General features: G+C 50.1%; 1 protein-coding gene across 1 annotated transcript; it reads right to left on the reverse strand.

Annotated features, from left to right (window-relative positions):
- Positions 1–11,571: 11,571 nt before the first annotated feature.
- CAVIN1 (caveolae associated protein 1) lies at positions 11,572–25,709 on the reverse strand. Its single transcript, XM_027516887.1, has 2 exons — positions 25,085–25,709; positions 11,572–14,202 (listed from the first exon to the last, which is right to left on the reverse strand). Exons 1-2 carry the CDS (start codon positions 25,553–25,555, stop codon positions 13,501–13,503), a joined length of 1,173 nt encoding a protein of 390 aa, XP_027372688.1. The 5' UTR covers positions 25,556–25,709; the 3' UTR covers positions 11,572–13,500.
- Positions 25,710–26,408: the final 699 nt, after the last annotated feature.

Genomic DNA, 26,408 nt, shown 5'->3' on the forward strand with positions numbered 1-26,408 from the left:
AACCCAGGGACTGAAGCAGGATCTCTTACGTCTCTTGTATTGGCAGGCAGCCAGTAGTACCACCTGGAAAGCCCCAGCCTATAGCATGCTGCTGCTGCTACTGCTGCGAAGTCGCTTCAGTCGTGTCCGACTCTGTATGACCCCATAGACGGCAGCCCAGGAGGCTCCCCCGTCCCTGGGATTCTCCAGACAAGAACACTGGCGTGGGGTGCCATTGCCTTCTCCAGCCTATCGCATACTCACCACCAAAAATGTAGTTTCCATCTATCATCATACAGCTGATAGATGTATCTTTCCCATTTTGCCCTTCCCTCTGGTAATCGCTACTCTGTTCTCTGTATCTACATGTTTGTTCTTGTTTGGTTCGTTCATTTATTCTGTTTCTTTTTTTGTTTTTTATATTTTACATAGGAGGGAAATCATTGAGTATTTGTCTTTCTCTATCTGATTTATTTCACTTAGCATAATACTCTCAAGGCCCATCCATGTTACACATGGCAAGATTTCACCTTTTTATGGCTGAGTGGTATTCCAGTGTGTGTGTGAGTATGTGTACCATATCTACTTTATTCATTCATCTATTAATGGGCACTTAGAATGTTTCTACATTCTAGCTATTGTACATAATGCCACAATTAACATAGTGGAGCACATATCTTTTTCATTAGTCTTTTTGTATTCTTTGGATAAAAACCCAGAAGTAGGATTGCTGGACTATTATTTTAGTTCTGCTCTTAATTTTTTGAGCAACACCATAACTTTTCCTATAGTGGAAAAGTTATATTCCTGCCTACACCAATTTACATTCCTGCCAACAGTGTATGCTGCTGCTGCTGCTAAGTCGCTTCAGTCGTGTCCGACTCTGTTCGACCCCATAGATGGCAGCCCACCAGGCTCCCCCGTCCCTGGGATTCTCCAGGCAAGAACACTGGAGTGGGTTGCCATTTCCTTCTCCAATGCATGAAAGTGAAAAGTGAAAGTGAAGTCGCTCAGTCGTGTCTGATTCTTATCGACCCCATGGACTGCAGCCTACCAGGCTCCTCCGTCCATGGGATTTTCCAGGCAAGAGTACTGGAGTGGGTTGCCATTGTCTTCTCCGAACAGTGTATGAGGGTTCCCTTTTCTCCACATCCTTGCCAACACTTGTTATTTTTTGCCTTTTTGATATAACCACTCTAACAGGCATGAGGTGATATTTCATTGTGATTCCAATTTGCACTTCCCGAAAAGTTAGTGATGTTGAACATCTTTCCACAGGCCAGTTGGTCATCAGTAAGTATATCTTCTTTGGAAAAAAAAGTCTGTTCATCTTCTCTGCTGCTGCTGCTGCGTCACTTCAGTCATGTCCAACTCTGTGCGACCCCAGAGATGGCAGCCCACCAGGCTCCCCCGTCCCTGGGATTCTCCAGGCAAGAACACTGGAGTGGGTTGCCATTTCCTTCTCCAATGCATGAAAGTGAAAAGTGCAAGTGAAGTCGCTCTCTTAGCGACCCCATGGACTGCAGCCTACCAGGCTCCTCCATCCATGGGATTTTCCAGGCAAGAGTACTGGAGTGGGGTGCCAGTGCCTTCTCTGTTCATCTTCTCTACTCTTAATTAATTAATTTATTTATTGGTCATGCCACTCAGCTTAAGAGATCTTAATTTCCTGACCAGGGATTGAACCCAGGCCCCCTGCAGTGGAAGTTCGAAGTCCTAATCTTTGGACCACCAGGGAATTCGATTGGATTGCTTGTTTTTGTTATTGTTGAGCTATATGATTTCTTTCTGTATTCTGGATATTAACCCCTTGGATATATCATTTGCAAATGTAGTCTGCCATTCTGTAGGTTGTCAGTTGTCTTTTCATTTTGTTGATGGTTTTCTTTGCTGTGTGAAAGTTTTTAGTTTGTTGCAGTTTCATTTGTTTTTCTTTTTTAAATTTTTCTTTATTTTTAAAATTTATACATATTTATTTATTTGGCTGTGCCAGGTTGCCGCATGCAAGATCTTTAGTTGTGGCATGTGGAATCTAGTTCCTCGACCAGGGATCAAACTCGGGCCCCTGTATTGGAAGCACAGAGTCCTAACCACTGGTTCATCAGGGAAGTCCAAATTTTTATTTTTTTGGCCATGCCGTAACAGCTTTCAGGATCTTAGTTCCCCAACCAGGGGTTGAACCCACACAGCAGTGAAAGAGCCCTAACCAAAGGACAGTCAGGAAATTCCCTCTTTTGTTTATTTTTGCTTTTGTTTCCCTTGCCTAAGGAGCTATAGCTGGAAAGATATCGCTAAGACTTATCAAAGAGCATATTGCCTATGTTTTCTTCTAGGTGTTTTATGGTTTCAGGTCTAACATTCACGTCTTTAATCCATTTCGAGTTGGTTTAGCTTCGTTCTTTTGCATGTGGCTATACAATTTTCCCAGCAACATCTATCGAAGAGACTATCATTTCTCCATTGTGTGTCCTTACTCCTCTGTTGAATATAAGTTGTCCATTTTTGTGTGCGTTTATTTCTGGGCTCTAAATTCTGTTTCATTTATCTAGGTACTGCCAGTATTGTGCTGTTTTGATTACTATGGCTTTGTAATTTATAGTTTGAAATCAAGAAGGATGATACCTCCAGCTTTGTTATTTTTCCCCTCCAGATTGGTAAGCCAGTATATTTTGGGATGGTTTGTTACTCTTCACATTAGGTAAATTTAGATCCCACATGCTGAGTGGTATGGCCAATAAATAAGTAAATAAACAAAATCACAGAGAAGGGCAGGTCCATGCAACATGAATTCCTTGGACTTCTACTTTCTGCAAAAACACTTCTCAGGCATCATCATGCAAGCAGCTCTCTTCAGTCCTGTCTGAAAAACAGTCCTCCTTACTCAGTATTTTCAAGGCTAAATGTTTTTCCTATGCTGCTTAAAACATCATCCATACCATGTCATTCCCACATGCATGCTAAGTTGCTTCAGTCTGACTTTTTGTGACCTTACCAACTGCAGCCCATCAGGCTCCTCTGACCATGGGATTCTTCAGGCATGAATACTGGAGTGGGTTGCCATGCCCCCCTCCAGGGGATCTTCCCAGGTCTCCTGCATTACAGGCAGGTTGTGAGCCACCAGGAAGCCCTGTCATTCCCATGGGGCTTAGGAAAAAAGGAGTTCTCCTTTCTCATTCCCTCCAAGGCCCCACCTATCCCACCAAATTCTCTCCTGTCCCCTCAATTCCAGCCAGTCCATTGCCACCTCAGGGCCTTTGCATATGCCCTTCTTTTTCCTTCTGTAGCTCTGGTATGGCTAGTTCCTTCTCACCCTTCTGGTCTCACCTGCTCAGAGAGAGCTTGTCTAACTACCTCCACCTAAGGTTGCTCCCAGCAACTTTAGTCTTATCTCTATGTGCTGTTTCCTCTGAAACTCTTATCATAATCCTCATTTTATTTATCTATTTACAGTTTCTTATCTGTCTTCTTCATTTTACTATCAGTTCTGGAAAAATGGATTTTGCCTGTTCACTTCTTCCTTGTCTCTCCCTGCAGGACACACAGTAGGTGCTCAATAAACACATGGACTAAATGGGAGTGCTCTTGGTTCCACCCCTGCCACGGTGGGTTTTATCAGTTCTCCTCTTTCTCTTGACCTTTTCCACTTATTCCTTCCCTTCTGTTTCTGCAGATTCTCTGTCTTTCCCATCTTGACCTTCAAGTAACTCCCCCCTTTCCCATCTTGGTCCCCAAGTCCTTACCCCAACTTGCCCCACCAAGGTGGCTTCTGCACTCTCCTCTCCATAGGACAGTGCTCTTGAAGGTCATTAGGGACCTTTTTCTCACCAAAGCTTATGTCTTCTTCTGGGTCATTTTATTTTAACTTGACTGTAGAATCTGCCAATCATTCCCCTTCCACCCTCCTAGATAGTCTTTCCTCCCTTGACCATCACAATGGTCAACAGAAGCAGCTGCATTAACTAGAAGGCTGATGTGAGCTGAAGTGAGACACAGAGTTTGAATCCTGGCTCTGACACAGAATAAATGGTGCAACCCTGGGCCAGTTCCTTAACCTCTGTGAGTGTCAGCACCCTCATCTTCAATGGAGAACCTAATTCTGACCTCAGGAAGTTTGCATTAAAGGGTTCTTGATACAAGAACAAAGATACAAATTAAGTGTGTAGCATGACAGATAAGAGCCAGGCTCAGACACCCCACCTACACAGCAGTGTGACCCTGGGTCAGTTGCTTAACCTCTCTGAGCCTGTTTTCTCATCTACAGAACAGAGAATATGAGTGCACCTACCTCTTAGGTTGTGAAGATAGAAGAGAATACAGTGTTAGCTAGAATCTTATTCAAAAAAAAAAAAAAAAAACCCACTAAAAAAAAAACAAGAGTAGGGTGGGGGAAACTTATTGGAAAGAATCTGAGGTCTCTCCCAAATTCCAATAAAGAGTTGAACAACCACACCTTATAATTCCAGGAACCTCACCACAAGTGGACGTCCCACTAAGCTCTGCCATTCACTTGTCATGACTTGACTTGAGGCTGCTACTGAAATGTTCAGTCTCTAACCATGGTAATAAGAAGGGTAAGTGAAGGTTCCAAATGTTTTGAATCGCTGGTGTTTTTTAATGCTACCATTTTAAGCATTCATATATATATATTATATATATGAATTCTATATATATTATATATATATATGAATTCTATATATATATTATATATATATATATATAGAGAGAGAGAGAGAGAGAGAGAGATTGTGCTAGGTCTTTGCTGCTGTGCAAAGACTTTCTCCAGTTGTGGCATGTGAGAGCTACTCTAGTTGCGGTGTGCAGGCTTCTTATTGCAGTGGCTTCTCTTGTTGCAGAGCACGGGCTCTTAGTTCATGGGTCAGTAATTGCAGCTGGTGGGCTCGGTGGTTGTGGCTCACAAGCTTAGTTGCCCCTCGGCATGTGGAATCTTCCCAGACTGGGGATCAAACCTGTGTCCCCTGCATTGGCAGGAGGACTCCCAGCCACTGGATCACCGTGGAAGTCCTCAAGCATTCTTTTTCACTTTTTTGTTGTTGTTCATCTGATTGGAATTAAATTTCCAATTTCCTGGCAGCTGTAGGCTCAAAATTCTAAATTGCTGGCAGAGAGGATTTCATTGGTCCAGACAGGCATCTTTGAAAAAGCAGCTTGGACAGGGTTATCCAGTAAAAGTAGGTTCCAAAAAAGAAGGTTCTGGTTATCTGGTAGAGACAAAGACCTGGAGGGAGGGAGCAGGGATTTTCCAAGCAGAAGGACATCAGATAAGCACCAGAATCACCTAAGATAATACCTATGAAAGTGCCCTGCACCCAGTAAGGTGTTCTTCTCCCTCTCCAACCATCCCACAATCTACTTTACTGTTCCCTCCAACCCCATCAACTTCTTAAAGCGGGGCATGGCTGCTTTAATTTTACAATCCATCATCTTCTCTCCCTAACTTCCCCCTCCCTTGGCTAGCTCATCTGTTCCTAGCACTTCAAAGATCACTTCTCTTCTGATAACTATTTTATGCTGAGTCTTATAAGGTACAAATAAACAACCTTCTCTTCCAGGTCCACAGTAACTTCCTCTCTATGACTCCTGCTTTTCTCATCTATAAAACAAGACCCTTTGGGAATTCTCTGGTTGTCCAATGGTTAGGGCTCCACATTTCCACTGGGTTCAATCCCTGGTTGGGGAACTAAGATCCTAAAAGCCATGTGGTCAAAATATTAAAAATAAATAAATAAATAAAACAATACTCTTACAGGTTTCAACACTCCATAATTTTTTTTTTTTTTTGGCTGTGCAGCATATGAGATCTTATTTCCCTGACCAGGGATCAAACCTACACCCCCTGCAGTGAAAGCACAGAGTCTTAACCACTGAACCACCATGGAAGTCCCCTCATTATTCTATTAACTGTTCTTCAATCATGTCCCAGAGAAGGCAATGGCACCCCACTCCAGTACTCTTAACTGGAAAATCCCATGGACGGAGGAGCCTGGAAGGCTGCAGTCCATGGGGTCGCTGAGGATTGGACACGACTGAGCGACTTCACTTTCACTTTTCACTTTCATGCATTGGAGAAGGAAATGGCAACCCACTCCAGTGTTCTTGCCTGGAGAATCCCAGGGACGGGGGAGCCTGGTGGGCTGCCGTCTATGGGGTCGTACAGAGTCAGACACGACTGAAGTGATGCAGCAGCAGCAGCAGCAATCATGTCCTCAGTATTCCTGTCTCTTTGCCTTTCCACACACTGCTCCCTTTGCCTGGAGGACTGTGCCTGTCCCACATCATTATTTTCATTTATTTAACACATACTGAGTATCTACTATGTCAAGAGATACCTGTTGGGTCCTGTCTGGCTCACAACGAGTCCTCCTTTCCTAGGAATTGCTTCCTCTACTCCCCATTCATATTCTGGAATAGGTCCCTTCAGGCATGTCTGTATTTCATGGTCCTATTCTCCCAGTCATAGATGATTAAACCCTGGGTGAGCACATGTTTACTGGCTTAATCAGAGTCTCTCTGCCAGGAATTTGGAATTTGAAACTGAGAGGCACAGAGCCTGGGAGCCCTTCAAGCTGAGTTCCATTAATGTCAGTGCTTTCAAGAGGGCCATCCATCATCTCCCTCTCAAAAGTCCCTGGAGATCCCCTGATTCCTACTCTTCCCAGCCTGACCACTCAGCAATTCCTTGGTGTCCATGGGACACCTTGGCAGCCTTCCAACATAAGTTCCTGTTTCCCCTTTTGGCCGGTGTTCTTTTGTTATGCTTTTAACCTAATAACATTTACCAATGAAATTGTGTATGAGACTCTGTTAGGCTCTAACAGTTAGGTTAAGTGTTAACAGTTTTGTGTTAGGTGACACAAAAATCAAGTAAAATATTGTCTCTGCCCTCCAGCAACATGTATTTCAAATCCTACCCTTTGTGAAGGATTATAACTTAAAAGCCCTCTTCCTCTATAAGTTTCTCCATATTCCCCAAGCAGGGTGAATCTGTTTTCAGTGTATTGCCATTGCATTCTGCTTTACTTCTCTTACTCAATATCTCTTTGAGTTATTTTGAACATCTGCCTCTCCCACTAATTGCAAAATGTTTCAAATCAAGAGCTAGATATATTATATCTTGGCTGTTAGCACAATATCACAAATAGATCCATGGGAAGGAACACCTGATTCTTTGTCCACCCATCATCTTCTCTCCTTCCCCTAACAGCAACCCATTTTTCCTTTGGGAAATCAGCTTTCCTTGCTGAGCAGCATGCAAGATCTTAGTTCTCAGACCGGGGATCAAACCCATGCCCCCTGAATTGGGAGCTTGGGGTCTTAACCACTGGACAGGACTTCCCTGGTGGTCCAGCAGTTAAGAATCTGCCTGTCAATCTGCCTGTCCCCTGCCTGCAGGGGACAATTTCCATCCCTGGTCTGAGAAGACCCCACATGCCACAGAGCAACTAAGCCCGTGCACCACAACCACTGAACCCTTGCTCTGGAGCCCATAAGCCACAACTACTGAGCCCACATGCTGTAACTATTGAAGCCTGCACACCAGAGCCCGTGCTTCACAACAAGAGAAGCCACTGTAATGAGAAGCCTGAGCACCACAGCGAAGAATAGCCCTCGTTTGCTGCAACTAGAGAAAGCCAGCAAGCAGCAATGAAGACCCATCTCAGCCGAAAATAAATAAATAAATAAAATTTGACCACCGGACCACCATGTAAGTGTCTTCCTCCACACTCAATTCTATGCTGCAGGTGAGTTCTAGAAATGGTCCATGGCCTAGATTTGGTCAGAGGCACAGTGATTTGAATATGTGACATCTCAGGAGTGTATCTGAAATTCTGGAAAGATTTGGAAAGAAATCCTCTTAACTGGGGTTGTTGAGCTGTCAAGCCGTAAGCCTGCAGCTATTGATGGTCATCTTTGCCAACACACTGTGAAAATCTAATTGCAAATGAAAAACACAGCAGAGAAGAGGAGATAGGAAGAGAAATTCCTAGTGATGTTACATCAGAACTTGCAACCAGACACTCCTCGACCTACCATTGGAAACTTTTTCGATTACTTTAACTCCTTTGATTTTTATTTTCAGCTTTGGTGGGTTTTTTTGTATGATTGTTTTGTTTTATTTTGGCTTTTTCTGCTGAAGCCAGTCTGAGGTGAGTTTATGACCATTGCAATAAAGTTTTAAAATTTGTTCAACGAACGTTTATTGACATAGAGTCCTATGGGAACCCTGAGAAGGAAATGATCAGTATGACTGGAGAAGAGGTTGGTTTATGAGGGGAGATGGAAAGAGGGAGGCTATTCCAGAGGGAGGTAAGGCCCACAGGCCTGAAAGTATGTGGGCCATTTTTGACCAGCAGACTGCTATAGAGCATATTGAACAGCAGTAAGAACTGAAGCAGGGACCAGACTCTTTAAATATATATATATATATTTATTTGGCTGTGTTAGCTCTTAGTTGTGGCAGACAGACTCTAGTTGTGGCATGTGAGCCCAGCAGTTGCAGCACATAAGTGCTTAGTTGCTCTTAGGCATGTGGGATCTTAGTTTCCAGACCAGGGATCAAACCCATGTCCCCTGCATTGCAAGGTGGACTCAGCCACAGGACCACTAGGGAAGTCCCATGGGGCCAGACTCTTATGATATCTTGTGAGCCGTGCCAAAGACTTTAACCCTATCGTCAAAGGAAGACATTTAAACTGGAAAGTATGTTTTCTTTAAAAAAGAAAATCTATGTACCTATATAAATAATATAAATAAGTTTATATCTCTATCTCTACCTGGCAGTAACATGGGGAATAGATTAGAAAGAATCTAAAGGCAGTTCAAACACCGCAGGTGAGAGCAAATGAGATCTGGACGAGTGTAGGACGCTGCAGCTGTCTTCTCCTGCCCCTGAAGAAAGTTACCTCTTGGGATAAGGACTTTGGAAGTACTATTTAGAGATCTGATAACTCAGTCTGTAGAGGAACTCCCTTAGATCCCAGGTGTGGACAAAAGATTGCTGCCTGCCATTATCAGTAAGGGCTTCCCTGGTGGCTCAGTAGCAAGGAATCCACTTGCAGTGCACGTGCAGAGATGCTGGTTTGATCCCTGCGTGGTGATGGACAGGGAAGCCTGGCATGCTGTAGTTCATGGGGTCGCAGAGTCAGACACGACTGAGCGACTGAACTAAATTGAACTGGGGAAGGGTCCCTAGAGAATTTTCCGGGAAAATTCCATGGACAGAGAAGCCTGGTTGGCTGTAGTCCATGGGGTCGCAAAAGAGGTGGACACAACTTAGCGACTAAAGGAAACAACAATTATCAGTAAACAAAAGATGTTGAATCAAGTGTCATATTACAGCCACCCTGACAGTGAGTGCTGAGGGAACTCAGGATAGAAATTAAGATTGCCCACCATTCTGCAGTAAACTGCTGGATCCTCCCCTCCCACCCCCTATACCCACTGCCCTATACCTGAGGAGACTCACAATGAGAAAACACAGGACACCAGACCCAGTTGAAGTGCATATCAGTGAAATGAATTTAGTGAGTGCAGACTTTGCACCTTCCCGTCCATAAAAAGGGCTTCCCTGGTTGGTGGCTCAGACATAAAGAATCTGCGTGCAACTCGAGAGAGCTGGATCTGATTCCTGGGTGGGAAAGATCCCCTGGAGAAGGGAAAGACTATCCACTCCAGTATTCTTGCCTGGAGAATTCCATGACAGAGGAGCCTGGCAGGCTACATACAGTCCATGGGGTTGCAAAGAGTAGGATGTGACTGAACGACTAACAATCAACACATAAAGAAGCACTAATTTCATTAACTTGAAATGTCTGGTTTTCTTTAATTAACGATAATCTTCAATGTTCCGACTGCCTGACCTTTGTTGCAAAACTGCTTAGTATCCTGGCTCCTCCCTTTTGCCTCTTTAGAACAGTTTCTCAGCGTTATCTGAGATGCTGTGTCCCAGGCTTGAAGCCCTCATAATGTCTGCCAAAGAAAACATAACTCTCAACTTTTAGGTTGTGCTTTTTTTTTTGGTCAACACAGATAATGTTTGATGGGATCCTTCGAGAGACAATACCTCTAGTTTATTGTCTGATTCTAACCCATGGAAATAGTGCTAATGAGGGTGGGCAAGTTGATGACCAGTTGGTGGAAAAGATGCTTTGTGGGAATGGGACCTTGGAATGTCCATCAAATCCTATTGGTAGGAAGCTATTTCATGAAAGCCTCCTCCTCCCTTCGGCTGCAAGCAAAGAAGAAAAGGAATAATTTCTGACTTAGGCAGAGCTTCTGGAGTTGTGGCCCCACACTGTGATGTAAAGGAGGAATGTCATGGAACAGGGGCCAGCAGAAAAGTGGCTCTTCAGAGAATTAGGGCCACTTCTAACAAAATGGTGTCCAGAATAGAGCTGGGTAGGGAAGTTACAGCAAAGTAATTTGGCTGGTAGTGAAAGTGTGGTGGACCAGTGAGCAGGATGGCTTACAGAAGCAAAGGGGAAAGAACCAGGAAACTTACTGCTTTGAGTAAGAAAAGTGAACAATGGCTTGGTATCCCAGGGCCCTTCCTGGTTTCCCTCAAGCTCATTACTCCACAGCTGGGGTCCCGATGTCATTCCCTGCTTCTCACAGCTGCCCCTCTGCATCCCTCAGGAAGGAGGATCCTGAGCGTGGTTCTCCTGGCCGAGGGGAAGCTTCATGGCTCCCAGGCTCTGAATTTTAATCCTTAGTTTCATCTCTTTTGGAGGAATGCCAACCCTTTTGGAGGAATGCCAACCCTTTTGGGGGGACTTAGAACCCAAGACTGCCGTGCTTGCTGCCAGGGTCGGCAGCAGGGGACCAAGGGAAATGGGTGGTTCCTGAGGAAGGACTCAGCTTGTTTGGGGTGGTACTACAAGGCCAGGACACAGCCCCAGAAATGACATTGTCTTTATTTGGACACCCCTCCCCAGGTGATTCTGATGCTGGCAGAACTCACATGACAATTTGTTTTCTTTGCTCTAGGAAATCCATAACTTGTGAGCAGGTAGGGCTGGCTGCTCATGAGGAAGAGAGGGTGTACAGACAATGAAAGAGGTGCCCATCCCAGGGCTGTAGGGAGAATGAAATATGCTGTGTGGCTATGACTGGCATCTCTAGCACGCACCAGAATCCTTTTTCTATGACATTCAGCCTCTGACTTTTCCCCTCCCCTAGGCTGCCTCCCACAGGACGGATTTGGCAGCCTGAATTTGCTGGGGGCAGAGCTCAGGCTGAGTAGAGTAACTGGGTGGGTCTGGAGGGCTAAGGCTCTGAAGGCAGAGAAGCAGTCTAGACACTACAGGATTACAGACACGGTGAAACTGGAGCCAGGGTGCCTGACTTAAAATCCCAGCTCCAGCACTTACCACCTATGGGACGTTAGACAAGTTACTCTGTGTGTATGTCTTCCCATTTCTAAGTGGGATAATTGTAATACCCCAGTCCCACTTCCCATCCAGGCAAATGCTGCACGTTTAAACTAGCAGTGTCTCTCTTTCATTCCCTGGTTCCCTCCTGTTCTCTGGAACTCATCCTATGTAACTGCCTTCGAAGAATACAATCCAACACAGATCCTTTTAGAAAAGCAGGTTTATTGGTCGGGCTGCTCACCAGGACACAGCAACACGAGAGGCTCCCCAGAGCCCACAGGAAACTGTATCTGCCCACAACTCAGGCCCCTTCAGCACCAAGGAACCTCGTCCCACAATCCCCATCCTCCCTCAGCTGATGTGTCTCCAACCATTTGGAAGAGAGAAGGGAACCAAGGGTGGGGGGGGAGCAAAGCTTTGTGTTGTATAAAAGGTGTGTCCCCGGACTCCCTCCCTCCAGCCCTTAAAACAATTAGCTGCAATTTTCTAAAATGCAGAGCAGGGAAGATAAGGCAGAAGGGGTGAGGGGAGAAGGAGGGAGCTTCAGCTCTCCTCTTCGGGCTGTGACTTGGGGGTGAGGGGGGTGTCCTTGCTTCTGACAAGTTCCCTTTATGGGGGAAGAACAGGGAGACTGAAGTGTCCTGAGGAGAACCTGATCAGAAGTCAGGCCTTTGAACTGGAAGCAGCACCCCTCTCACCCCAAAGATTCAGGAGAGGAACTCACAAGGCTACGGAGGTCTTGGCATGTTCTACAGCTTTATGATACTAGCTCTAGGGAAGGATCTTGAAAAGAAACTGCCAGGAGTGAGCCAAGGCCGGGCTGCCCTACACACAGGAATTCCTTACTCTCCTCTCCCCTTCTCCTGCTCTCAACTTGGTGACCTGGCCTTTAGCATCTGGTCTCTTTCCCATCAGCCTCCCTCCTAACTATAATACCAGCTTTCTGGACCCTGGTGCTGCCCTCTTCTGGGACCCTAATTTTCTGGGCTATGAGAAATGGGCTGTCCCTGGGGGCACCATAACCAGTAGAGGTAAGGGGTAAGGCTTACCTCTCTCTTCTTGGATGATGGGTTTCTCACACTGCCCTACCTACTAGTCCTGAAAAATTGTCCTGCTGTCCTCTGAGAACCCCAATAAGATGGGATCCTTGTCCTGTGTTTCTCCTGCTACTAATGAGCATTCTCTTTTCGCCCATTTCCACCTTCTACTATTTTCTGCTTTCCTTCAGAGCCATAGCCATGGGCACCTTTGCGAAGATGCATAAACATGAAGTGCCCTCCCTCCCTCCCCCAGAGCTCTGCCTGGATCCAGCCTTCCTTACTGGGACCTTTTGCAGATACAGCCTGTGCTAGACCCTCATGTAGGGTCATGGCTTACTCTGCTCTCTCTCTGACACTGCCCTGATGCTGCTATTGCTAAGTCGCTTCAGTCTTGTCCGACTCTGTGCGACCCCAGAAACGGCAGCTAGATACTCCCAAAAGCTGCTTTCAAATCCTTCCAGTATGGGGTCTCCCGTGTGGGCAAGGGGCCCTTTCATGGTAATTTTGGCTTTGAAGCCGCCAGAGATCAGAATGAGAAAGAAGAGCTCAGTGAACAGGAATGACAGCAGCCGGGTAAGCGTGTGTGTGTGTGTGTGTGTGTGTGAGTGTGTGTGTGTTTGTGTGTGACAGCAGCCGGGTAAGCGTGTGTGTGTGTTTGTGTCTGACAGCAGCCGGGTAAGCGTGTGTGTGTGTGTGTAAGTGTGTGTGTGTGTGTGTGTAGGGGTGGGGGGCGGGGAGAAGGCAGCCTGCCCCAAGCCTGGGCCTAATCACGGAAACGACAGCAATTTCCTCTAGGATTCCCGACTTGGATCCCCAGGACACGAATCACCGCCCTCTGCATTTCCACCCAGCCTACGCCTACAATGGGGATGTCCATGGTGCAGGCTGCCTCCCCCTCGTCTTAATAGCTGTAAGACTTGGAGGGGGTGCTCGTTGTGGGGAGGTGTTCTCGATTTAAAAATATCTCAGCCCATTTGGGGCAGAGAGAGAGAAAGAATGCGAAAGAGAAAGTTCGTAGAGGGAAAGGAATCGGGGCGGGGGCGGGGAGAAGCGGGGCGGCGCGGCCTTCCGGGCACAGCCCCGCGCCCGGCTCAGTCGCTGTCGCTCTTGTCCACCAGCACGGCGTCCGACTCCTCCGTGATCTCCAGCAGCGTGTGCACGTCGGGGCTGCTCCCGCGCAGCAGGTCTGCTGCCTCGCCGCGCTCCGCGCCGCCCTCCTCCTCCTCGGCGCCCACCTCCACCATCTCCGTGGCCTTCAGCACCTCCACCTGGCCCTCGCGGATCTTCTTGACGTGGAACGTGAAGGGCGGCACCTTGTAGACCGCGGTCTTGGAGCGCGCGTAGACCACGTGGTCGGGCGTGAAGGACTTACGCAGCTTGTCTCGCGAGCTCTTGAGCTTCTCGCGGCGCTCGGCGGGGACCAGGCGCGTGCCCAACTTGTTCATGCGCTTCTCCAGGGTGTGCCGCGTCTTCTCCAGGTTCTCCTTTGTCTTGAGGCGGGTCCTCTCCAGGTTTTCGCGCGTGCGCACTTTGGTCTTCTCCATCTTCTCCTTGGAGAAGGCCTTCTTGAAGTCGTCCACGCGCCGCAGGCCGCTGCGCTTGATGCGCTCTGCGCGCGACTCCTCGATGACTTCCTCCACCTCCACCGCCTCGTCCGACGACAGCTCGAGCGCCGCCGCGTCCTCCTCTGGCCGCTCGCCCTCGGCCAGCTCGTCGCCCTCCTTCTCGGGCAGCGTCTCCGACTCTTTCAGCGACTTCCCTATGCTCACTTTGGCCGGCAGTTTCACTTCATCCTAAAGGGAGATCAGAGGGAACAGATGAGGGTGGGGGCAGAGCTGGAGAGTTGGGCGAAGACTTGGGGGGACTCTGGGCGAACCCGGGGCCGGGCATTGGCACCCGTGATGCTGGCAAGTGCGTGGTACCTGTGAAATCGGCCTGGACTCCTGCGCTGGTACCCCCAGCGCCTGGCACCGAGCTGAACACTTCGTGAGCACTCAAATATGTGTTGAATGAATAGTAAGTAGACCTGGAGAAGGGCAAGGCAACCTACTGTAGCCTGGAGAATCGCCATGAACAGAGGAGCCTGGCGGGCTACAGTCCCTGGGGTCGCAAAGAGTTGGACACGACTGAGTGACTAAGCACATATACAGAGTAAAGAGGGAACCGAGCTTCGGATCAGAATCTGGCCTGTTTTCGCACTTCGGTCAAGTATCTCCAACCCGCTCCTCAAGCCCTGCAACCACCCATGTTAAACCACTTCTTACCCTTTGCCTCCCAGAGCTCACAATCGAACTTTGGAAATGGGCAGAGCGCCCTCTGGTGCACAGAGCCCCACACTGCCCGAGCCAGACCCAAAAGGCTTTGGGTAGTTTGTTTGGGTTGAGGGGTGAGCTCACAGCCGATCTCAGGCGACCCCGAAGTAGGGTAACTTGAAGGTAGGTTTACTTTCAAGGGAGCGCGTTTCCCAGACTTCGTATAGTTTCAGAAGAACCAGTATTAGGGAAGGGGAGTTAATGATCTCCCCACTCTCCCCATACGGTTTGGTTCCACCAATGGTCATTCTCCATCGCTATGTAGAAATTGAGGAAAGAGGAAGAAGCTGTCTGGGAGCTGAGAACATGTTTTCTTCCCAACCTGGAGGTTTCTTCTGGTTCTGACATCCCTGCCTTGGAATGGAAAGGAGGGGTTGCTTTTCTATTCTTGCTTCACTACACAACCCGCCCCCCACCCCAGACAGGAGCTCAAGAGCCAGGAGTAGAATGGCGAGATCCTAGATCTCAGAGCCAGTTCTTCTCCTGGGAAGACCCAGCACCAGCACTGTTTTCCATTCCGGGAAGACTTTCCAAGATCCTGACTCTTGACCTACATTTCAGAATCTCAGGATCACCTCTCACCAGAAGGTAGGGGAGATTGAGCCCAGAAAGGAAAAGAGGACATAACCCAGAATGGGTTTGTTTTTGGCCCAAAATACAAAACCCAAAAGTCTCTTTGACCCAGATTCACTTCTTTAGGTACATTGTACAAAGGAATGATAGGGAATAGGTTTTCTGAAGATCGTTTCACAGAATTGTAAGAAAACCCCATCTGAGAAAAATGAGGCAACATAAACTGACCCCTCCTATAAACACACACAAACACGTACACATTTGTGTTGGCTGCTTGGTATCTCTGCACCACCTGCTATAGAAATTCCTTCCCCAGCCCCCAACCTCTTTCCTCTTCCCTCCCATCTACATCCCCACAGAGTTTCCTGGTTTACATTGAAAACTAGGAACACCTCCTCCCAACTTCCTTCCCTCCCTGTCAATATCATTAGCAGGGACAAAGAAGGAATGCTGGCTTCACCTCTTCTCCCAAACTGGGCACCAGCTCTGCTGGGCACCAAGCCATCTCAGGCTCTCATTACTCAACTACACCTCCCAGCAGGCAAGGTGACCTGAGCTCAGGGCATGCTGGGACTTGTAGTCTCTACCTGCCACAGCTGGCTGGGTACTATCGTGGGCATTCTGCAGCATTCTATCTAGCCCTCTGCTTCTTATCACTTGCAGAGGCATTGAAGGGGTATTTTCCTCACTCTGAGTGTCGGAGGGTCCCAGCCAGTCTTAGCAGTCCCTCTGATTCCCAGTTGTACACTTTGGGTCTCCTTTTGCAATCACTTCTCTCCACCTGCTACCAGAGTCCTCTCTCTTACACAACATTTTAGGACTATCATCTAAACTCCCTGTTACTTCTTTTTTTTTTTTTTTTCCCCTGTTACTTCTTAATTCATCTCCACCCAGAATTTACTGGCAGCCCTAGCATCAAAAAATGTCAGCTCTGATTTCTCCTTCACAGCCTCCTAGTCTAAAAATCCACCCATACCACCAAAGTTAGGAGAACGCCTCCTTTCACTAAAGCTCAGGCAATGTGGATGAATTAAGGGAAGGATTAAGTGTGATGGGTGGGGAAGAGCCAGGAAACAGTCCCTGCTGCTGGAAAACAGATCCACATTGTCTCTGTGCCCCACCCTGGCATCCCTGATTCTCCCCTTTGCTCTGTCCAACCCCTAAAGCCTGAGCTGGCTGGTTTTCCTGGCTTCTGGCTTCTTAGATAAAGCTTGAATTGTGAACAAGGCTGGAGAGAGAGTTCCAGACTTCTTGTAGCCAATCCCATCTTCTTAGTGCCTGATGAGAGGTCTCAAAAACAACATCAGGGAGCAATCCCAGTGAGGGGAAGATTTGGAGTTGTCTCCGCCAGACTAGAATGGTGTATATATATATATTGCCCTTCATCGTGAGGCTTCCTCTAGAGCAATAGCTTACACCAGAGGAATTGCTTTCTTGGTGGAAGGTCAGGGGATAGGGAAAGAAACCATTTGACCTAAGTCCGAGATAATATCCAGTGAATTGGCCCTGGAGAGGGTATACCACTATGACTTTAGCTTTTTCCCTCCATTAATGGATTTTGTCTTTTCTCTCTGTTTCCAAGCCAGGTTTCCCCTATGACTCACAGCTTTGGAGTGCTGTCTTGGGCCCACCCGTTTCGCCTGTTGCTACAACAACCAGCAACAGAATCCCAAAGCACCTCCCCCAACCCTGGGCACAGAGGCCGGGTACCCCTGTCCCACCCCTATTTCCCTGGCAGAGCTCCTAAGTCATAGGAGGGGCCTCAGGGTGGCAAGAAGGGAGAGCTCTGCTTGTTCTGTTTCTATATTTTTATTAAACAAAACCACCAGTCCCAACAGGCTTGGTTTCCAGAGTTAGCTTTAATGACCAGGTCTGAACAAAAGCATGCACAGCTTCCATTGTCTCCCCACCGCCCCGACCCCCCACCAAGCACACACAGCTCCCTAACCCAGGAAAGCACCAGTCTGGGATGAATTTAAGAGGAGCCATAAGACAGCTTCCAGCCCCTTCCTCTCCTCTCCCCAACCGCACTATATAAACTTAAGCTCCTCTGCCTTAGGAAGATTTTTATGTGATTTACTTGAGCACCTACTTCGTGCCTGGTCCTTGGCCAGGCACTTCACATTTGTCAGGGAGAAGGGACACGTATGATATGGCTCTGGGTAGGGTCTTTCTTGACTTAGAGCTAGCCAGTTCTGTTCCCAACCACTGCCTGGAATGACCAGAGAAGATACTGGAGAGGTCATTCGGAGACCTGGGATCTGTGTGTCAGAGGAGGGTACAGACTAGGGGAGAGGTGAGAGATAGGGAAGTCTTAAAAACTCGGGACTTCTACTTTAGGTGGTCAGGACAAGGGGGTGAGACACACTGAAGGCAGAAGGGACCTTTTTTTCTGCTCTAGCATGACACTCTAGCATGTGGGAGGATGTTGCCCCAAAGTGGGTGGAAATTGGTTCTTGGGTGGGGTGTTGGGGGAGTCCAGGTATATATAGGATACATATAGTGTTAAAATTTCATGGGGAAGAGGACAATTAGGAAGAAAAATGTCTAAAAGGACTCCTTAGAAAAATGATCATGTGAAAAAAAAAAAATGGAGAAACACTGTGCCATAGGTAGGCCAGATCCAGCAAAAGTGTACCCCCTCCTGGCCTCTCTGAGTTGGCAGCTTTTGGGTGCCCTGCCAAAGGCAGGATCTGGCAAACATAAGGGATCTCTTTGCAAAACATTTTCTGGAAAAAAAAAAAAAAAACCTGGAAAAAATAAGTGTAAAAGTTTTCCCCAGCTGCAGGGAGGGGCATGGAAAGGGCACAGAACAGACCCCTGGCCTGGGCCTCATGAGGGCCCTCTGTAAAAATGGCCCTCGAGCCAAACTGGCCTGTCCCTGAGGAGGAGGTGGAAGTGGGGGGAAGGTCAATCAGAAGCCTGGGCAGGGTTCAGGATGGAGGGGACACATGTATACCTATGGCCAATTCGTGCTGAGGTATGGCAAAACATCACAATATTGTAAAGTAATTATCTTCCAATTAAATAAGAAAAAACCAGAAGCATGGAAGTTGCAGGCAATCTCATGCAGGCAGCAGTGGGTACAACTCAGGTATGGTGTCTGGAGCATCTACTATTAAGATGGCAGCCAAGAGGTAGAGGAGCGCCCTTTCCCATGACCGCCCACCGGATTGCCTGAACATTCCATAATGCGAGTGTTTGCACAGTACCCGTCACCCACTCACAAGAGGCAGTGGCTTAGAAGAGACTGGCCATTCCAGACTGGCCGCTGCTAAGCAGTGAGCTGGACTGGACTCATGACATGCCACGCCCACGGCCCCTCCACGTGAGCCAGGAGACCCTAAGCACCCCCACCGGCTGTCGGCTCCTCAGGGGTGGGCAGAGGCCCAGTGGGCTCTGGGTAATAGGGCAGGGTCCTAGGCGTCTGGTCAAAGGGTGGGAGGTCAGGCACTGTCTCAGGCTTCATGTCAAAAGGCTCAATCTCAGGCAGAAGATCAAAAGGCACGATCTTGGGTGTGGCCCGGTCTGAGGGTGCATTCAGCTTCTTCTTGGGCTAAGATGAGGAAAAGGGGTTTAAGTGGGGCTTGGGGTGGGTGCGGATGGGTGTGGGAGGAGGAGGCCTTGGTTGGCATGCAGAACTGGGGCTGGTGAGTAGAGGGGATGGGAGCACACAAATATTAGGATGGAAAGACACCACACTTTCAAGGCTCCATCAAGAGGGCCCTGGAGTGGAAATGGGGACAAACCCAGGCCCGTGAATTAATAAGCACAATTTAATCAGAACCCCGTCCCATCCTCCCTCTAGAATCTTCCCCAGTCCCATCCTTGGTCTCCTGCCTTCTACCCCGACCCAGCTATGGTTGTGGAATGATGCTATGAGGGGTTGGAGTGGTGGAGGCAAGAGGCTGCTGGGGGCAGGGAAGGAGTTTTCTAAGAGGCCACTTGTTAGACTCCATCTGAGGAGTCTCCAAGGAGGAAAAGAGAAGGCAAACAACTTCACTGTCTTGAGTCAGAGGCAGCTGATCCCAGTTATTCCCCCAGGCAGGGTGGGCATGGGCGCCGCCCTGGATAAGGAGGGCGAGGCATGGACGAGGGACGTCCTGGCTATTTCCCTTTGGCCTAATCCCCACCTCCTGCCTCCCTTCCTCCCATCCACCACCCCCCACCCCCGACTCATGGGCTATCAGACACCCAGGAGCACAGAGGAATCAGGACCAAAAACCAAGCTAATTTTGGGCATTCCCTAGTGGTCCAGTGGTTAGGGCTTCTCGCTTCCACTGAAGGGGGCACAGGTTCAATCCCTGGTTGGGGAATTAAGATCCCTCATGCCATGTCTTTTGGGAGGGCCAAAAGAAAAAAAAAAAACAAGCTGTTTTAATGACCCATGAGCCTGGGTCCTGAGGCACCCAGCAGCAGCTCCCAACTCTCCCTCCTGAGGGGCTGAGCTGCCGCTCTTGCTCTGGAGTCATGAGAAGTCAGGGGAGAGGGACATTTGTGGGCACCGCCAGACTCCATCGACAACAGTGTCAAGGTGTGCAGCCACAAAACCCAACACAGCAAGTGCCCCCCTTCCCTTTAGGATACAGGGACAAGAGGGGAGTGGCGGGAGGCTGAGGAAAAAGGAGCCGATGTGGTCCCTGCTGACCAGAGAGCTCCACTCCGTACACCCTGCACCCCTCCCCTCCACGGCCATTGGGCCAGGTGACCACACATTGCCTCAGCTTCAGCACTATGAGGCTGAGCAGCTATGGCCACCCACCTTAGCCACTCAGCTAACACTGCATACACACACCCTCACACACACACACATTCCCTCACACACACCCTCAACACACACACCCTCATACACAAGTGCTCTCACACACACACCCTTACACACACACCTCCACACAAACCCCCCACACGTACCCTCACACACACACACATTCCCTCACACACACCCTCAACACACACACCTTCACACATGAGTGCTCTCACACACACACCCTTACACACACACCTCTACACATACCCCCACACACCCCTTCACACACACCTTCACACAAGCACTCTCACACACACACATTCCCTCACACACACCCTCAACACACACACCCTCACACACAAGTGCTCTCACACACACACCGTTACACACACACCTCCACACATACCCCCCCCACACACCCTCACACACAACGCTCTCACACACAACGCTGTCACACACACACCCTTACACACACACCTCCACACATACCCCCTACACACATACCCTCACATGCACACCTTCACGCAAACACATCCTAACACATGTGCCTTCATACACACACACACACATTTGTCCCAGTGCCAGAACTGGGCAGCTATCTCCCTCAGAGAATGAAGAAGCCAGGACTGTCCTTGCTTAGGGCTAGCCTCCCCCCACCCCGATTTCTGCTGCATAGCCCAAGAAAAGAAGGAGGAAGCAAGGAGCAGAGAGTATAGCAGAAGAAGGGGGTACACCTGGGCCCTTGCCTCAGCTGTGACCCCCAAATGCTTGAGTGGCAATAGGCAAGTGACTTCCCCTCTGGGGACCTCAGCTTCCTCCACTACAAAATGAAACAGCTGAAGTTGACTATCTCCAAAGCATCCTCCAGCTCAAAAAGTCTATAGTGACAGAATGATGAACTATTCACAATGGTAGTTCAAAATAATGGAACAAACCACCACTCATCTTTGTGACATTCCCTCTCCCTGTCAATTGCCCATTTCCTCCTTTTCTGATTTTGACCTTTTCAATAGTCAGACTTCACTTTAAAAAAATCAGAGGGAAGAGTATGATTTCCTTTGGTCTTAGGAATACCTCTAAGAATATGCTCCCTGTTTTGGATCCAGTGGTAGATTTTTGGATTCTCTGGTGGTTCAGACAGTAAAGAATCTGCCCACGATGCGGGAGACTCAGATTCGATCCCTGGGTCAGGAAGATCCCCTGGAGAAGGGAATGGCAACCAACTCCAGTATTCTTGCCTGGAGAATTCAGTGGACAGAGGAGCCTGGCGGGCTACAGTCCATGGGGTTGCAGAGTCAGATACAACTGAGCAACTAACACTTGTATCCAGTGACCAGGAAAAACAACCCAAACTTAGCTTTTTGGAGGAAGCATATGGTAAACACTCTCCACTAGGTCACCAAGGGGTGAGAGGGACCAGAGCCCCAAGTTGGGATGATTTTTTTGGACAAAAGTGTGGGCTTCTTCTGGAACCAGGTAGCCCCGATTTGCTGAGTCCAGGGAGGAGCTATAGTCTGGGTTAGGATTTGAGGAGGAGAAGCCAGCAGGCCCTCACACCAGCCCTGGTTTCCACCCCTTTAATGCCCATGTGCCACCTAAGCCCTTAAATGCGTCCTGGTCCTGCCCTCAAGCCCTTGGAGCAGGTCTGATGGCTCCAAATGTAGGTCACTAACTGCTTCATCAAAACTACTTCAGAACACGTTTATTTCCATTTTAGCCTCCCTTTCTGGATTCTAAAAGAACTCTAATAACATCCAAACTAGGATTGGGTATTAGGATTAGAATTGGCTTGGGAGAATTGGCTCCTTAATGAGCACTGTTGCTGCTGCTGTTTGGTCACTGAGCTGTGTCCAGCTGTTTTCGACCCTATGGTCTATTGCCCACTAGGTTCCCCTGTCCATGTAAATTTCCAGGCAAGAGGACTAGCTAGCTAGTGAAGTCATTCAGTCATGTCTGACTCTTTGCGACCCCATGAACTGTAGCCTGCCAGGCTCCTCCGTCCATGGGATTTTCCAAGCAAGAATACTGCAGTGGGTTGACATTTCTTTCCCGAGCCAGGGATCGAACCGGAGTCTCCTGCTTGGCAGGCAGATTGTTTACTGCTGAGCCATCTGGGAAGCCCTCCTTACTGAGCACAGCTGCTCCTATTTGCAAGGGGCTGTATTTGGCCTGGTCTTCCTAGCAGTTCTTGGTCCACTGACCCCTCAGTTACTAGTAGGATTCACTTCTCTTCCTCACTGGCTGTTGTTGCCTAGTGAGGTGTTGCCTGATAGGATGGGACGCCAAACTGCTGTTTTTGTTTGGGAGACAAGGAGGGAAATGCCAAAGAACGACAATAATGACTCAGAAGTGAGTTCAAGGTGAGGGCTCTGATATCCTGTGATGGGAAGGGCTGAATTTCATGTGTGTGTGTGTGTGAAGGGGAGGGATGTCAAATGCAAACTTAACGTGTGAAATCATGCCTAGCAGTTCCCTGAATTTGGGTGGGACCACACAAGGGATTCCCTCTGTTATCCCCCGGGAAAAAGGTGTGGTAAACCAAATGGCCTGATCCCACAGCTGGGGCCTTCCCACCCCTTCAGGCTCCCTCCACGTCTCCCTTTTGCCACATCATCACCTCCCGCCTCTGCAGTAGAGAACACCTCATCCCCTCCCCAACTGGAAAACTCACATCATCCCAGGACAGCCTTTCCCCAGATCTCTCTGCCTGGCCACCCAAACATCCTACCCCCTCAGCCCAACTTTATCATAAATGTTGCTGCCCCCAAGCTTCCCTATTAGGTCTGCCAAGGCATGAGGCTATTTTTACCTCATTCTCTTCCCAGGCCTGCAGGCCTCAGGGAGGAGCAGCCTCTGCTTTCCTCCAACAGCTGAGTACCCCACCCCCTCACCCCCACCTGGAACATCTGCTCTGTAACTCAGGGAAGTTCTGCTGCCTTGGGCCCCACCCATGTTGCTGGGATTTTTTTTCCCAGAGCTTCACTGTGGGTTGGGACCACTTTAGGTATTAGTTATTTCCCCTATGGTTTGGGGGCTCAGGATCTCCAGCTTGAGTCATTCCTACCTCAACCCTCTGTCCCCTACTGGCCTTGATGCAATCAAAGCCAGCCTGTGATTAAGCCCCACTCCCCACCGTGGATACACAATACACAGATACACAATCTGTGCCAACTGGCTAGAGGCAGTAACAGACACACCGTTGGCCTCTGCCAAGTCTCTCAGAATCTCTATCTTTGACATAAGGAGGTTTACCTCCAGGCTGAGAACTTTCCCAGGTCCTGTGGTCTGGGACATTTTGAATGAGAAGGGTCAACCATCCAAGCCCTTCGTGGCTCCTCTCTCCCACACCAGGCTCTGGAGAGAAGATAGAGGGGGCCCGCTGTCCCAGAACCCTGCCCTCTTCTCCTTTGTTTGATGCACCCCAGTGCTAGGCAGTTATCTTAAAAAATCTCACCCGCCTACCTCACCCCATTCTGCTTCCTCGGAGCAGTTAAATTCAGTAGAAACAATTCTGGGTAAATGTTTTCTATCAGTTAGTGCTATTTGTGGGGGAGGGGGGGCAGTGAAGTAAACTGTTTAAAGGTCGAGTACCTCTTGGGAGGAGTTCCTGGGGGGAGGAGAAAGGGGGGAGCAACCTTGCAGCCTCTGTCCCACCACCTTATTCTCAGATGAGTGCCAGCTCACTCATATCTACTGCCCCCGAACTTGCTTATTTCAACCTGCATTTCTCTTAGCTCCACCACATTGACCAAACCAAGGACCTCGTGGCATCCCTGATGGTCACTCAGAACACAGCTAAGGAGGGCCTCTGAGCTGTCAGTGAAACCACATCTCCCAGACAGAGGCCCTCTCCCTGGGGAGATGTGGGAAGTCGGGCCTTCTTTTTTTCCCATTCCCTTCAGTGCGGGGAGGGGAGCGAGGGGACACAGATTAACCCCTCGGCCCCCACGATCTCACCTCCTTGGGGTGGGAACATCAACCAGGCCCGAGGGAAGCAGAAATACGAGGCTGGGCACGTTCCCACCCCACCCAAGATCACCGAGCCCTCGGCTCAGACCCGTCCCTAATGGAATTTGGGCGACAGAGTAGAGAAGAGCAGCGATCCTGAGATGCCCTGGTTTACTTGGGGTTAGGATACAAAAACTCCCATTTTTTTCCAGGCGGGAAGAACGGGGAGAGGTGCAAAGGAAGCAACAAGCTAACTGGGCGGAGCCTGGGGCGCGCCAGCCTCCGGCCGCTTGTCCTCCGGCTCCTCGGCCGCCCCCGCAGGCATGCGGGGTGATTCACCGCGCCCCGACCGCGGGGCCAAGGTTGGGGGTGCTGTCCCCTCCCCTCCACCAGCCCCTTCAGGACTCGGCACGCCGCGGGCCACCACCCTCGCGCGGCTGCTTCCAAGAGGCCGAGGAGTAGGGGCGCGCCGCGGGTTAGGGTGTCCCTAAAGGCCGAAAGTGCCGGGAGGCGGGAGAAGATCGCAGCGAGGGGCGGCGTGGGCGGCCGAGGCCGATGCGGGGTCCGTGGGGGCGTGCTGGCAGCCGCGTCCCTCGCCTGGCGCAGCCCCCGCGATGCGTGCCTGAGCCCTGAATCACCCGCTATATCGGGCGGGCAGCGCCGGAGGCCCCAAACCCGGGCCGCGCCGCCCGTGTCCGCTTACAGCGGGCCCCAGTGGTCGCCAGGCACCCCGGCTCTCCGCAAAACTTCCTCCAAGTAGGAAGACTTTTGACAAGCTAGGTCGGGAGCGATCTGCGGGGCGCAGTGTCCCTGAGTCCAGCCCCCTAACTCGGTTCCGCTACGCGTTAGACACCGGAGGTAGCGGCTGGGTGAGGAGCAGCGGTGTGCACCGTGCGCCCCTCTGAGCGCTCCAGAAGCCCGCCACCCGCCCACCCCACCCCACCCCACCCCACCCCAGCAGCGCTCGTGGAAAGAGGGTGGATCCCCCGAGCCGGGTCAGGCTGCCGCAAGAGCCGCGCCGCAGGCAGATGCCCCTACCCTGAGCCCCGGGCGGGGGACGCCGGGCCTCTGGGCGCGGTCCGCCCGCCAGCTCACCTGGTAGATCATGACTTTAAAGTTGCGGCGCCTCAGCAGCTCGGCCTCGTTGACCTCCAGCTTCTTGATCTGGCCGGCCTGGCGCTCCAGGCTGCCGCGCACGGTCTTCACGTTGACGCTGACCTTGCGCACCTTCTCCAGCAACTTGCTCACGGTGTTGCTCGTGGTGGCGTGCGCCTTGCCCAGCTTGCTCAGCTCGCCTTGGATGCTCTGCACGGCGCCCTCCATCTCCGCCTGCCGCTCCTCCAGCTGAGCTTGGGTCAGTTGGATCTGGTCGACGGCGCCGATGATTTTGTCCAGAAGGCTCAGTACCAGCACGCCGTTCACCTGGTCTGATTTGATCAGCTCCTCAGAACCGGCCCCCGACGGCTCCTCGGCCGCCGGAGCCCCCATGGTGGAGGACCCCTGGTCCCCGGCGTCGGGGTACCCGGAAAGCGGCTGCTCGATGATGTGGAGCTGGGTGTCCTCCATGGCTGCCCGGAGCCGTGCGGGGCCGGCCGGATGGAGCTGAAGCGGGAACGGGAGACCCGGAGAAGAGGAAGAGCGAGAGAGAGCACGGAGGAAACTCGAGCCACGTCCGTGCGCACCGGGATGGTGGCCAGAACTGTGGGGCGGGGGATCGGTGAGTTCCCCGAATCCCAGGCCAAACCCCGGAGTCTCGTCGCCCATTGGCTGGCCCGACCCCAGAAAGGGAGGGACCGGGGCAGAAGGGGAGACCGATGCTGGAGAAGGAGGGGCAGCCCAGGGGGACCCAAGAGCCGAGCGCCCCACCCTTCCTAGGATGGTTGGAATAGTTGGAACGGGAGACCAGGGCCTCCGCTGGCGGTGGAGGCGGCGGGAGCGGGACTGAGGCGGAGGAATGTGCACTTGGGAAGGGAAACAGGTCCTGGAGTGTTGTTCTGCTTTTCCCTCCCGCTTGTTTTCTCTCACCCGCAAACCCACCTCCGTCTTTTAAGTTCCAGAGCAGGTCGTCAGGTGGGACAGGATATCCTGAAATTACGAGCAAACTATTGTGTTTGCTGGTGTCCCGTTTTAGACAGGGAAAGAATCTATGGCTTCCACAGCCTCTTCTAAGGGACCTCTGACTACCCACCCCATCAAGTTACCCAGCACTGTTCGAAAAAGCTTGAGGGGTCCTTTGTGAAGGAAGGGAAGAACTTACACGTTAGAGCCACAGTGGTGGTGAGGGGCCTCCAAGCTCCTCTAGGTCCCTCTTAGAATTATCCTAACAGAGGAGGATAAAGATGGACAATAAAATAGAAACTAGAGGGACTTCCCTGGTGGTCCAGTGGTTAAGACTCTGAACTTTGACTTCAGAGAGTGA

This window comes from Bos indicus x Bos taurus, chromosome 19 (genome assembly GCF_003369695.1).
Source record: "Bos indicus x Bos taurus breed Angus x Brahman F1 hybrid chromosome 19, Bos_hybrid_MaternalHap_v2.0, whole genome shotgun sequence".
In the NCBI taxonomy this organism is placed as follows: domain Eukaryota; kingdom Metazoa; phylum Chordata; class Mammalia; order Artiodactyla; family Bovidae; genus Bos; species Bos indicus x Bos taurus.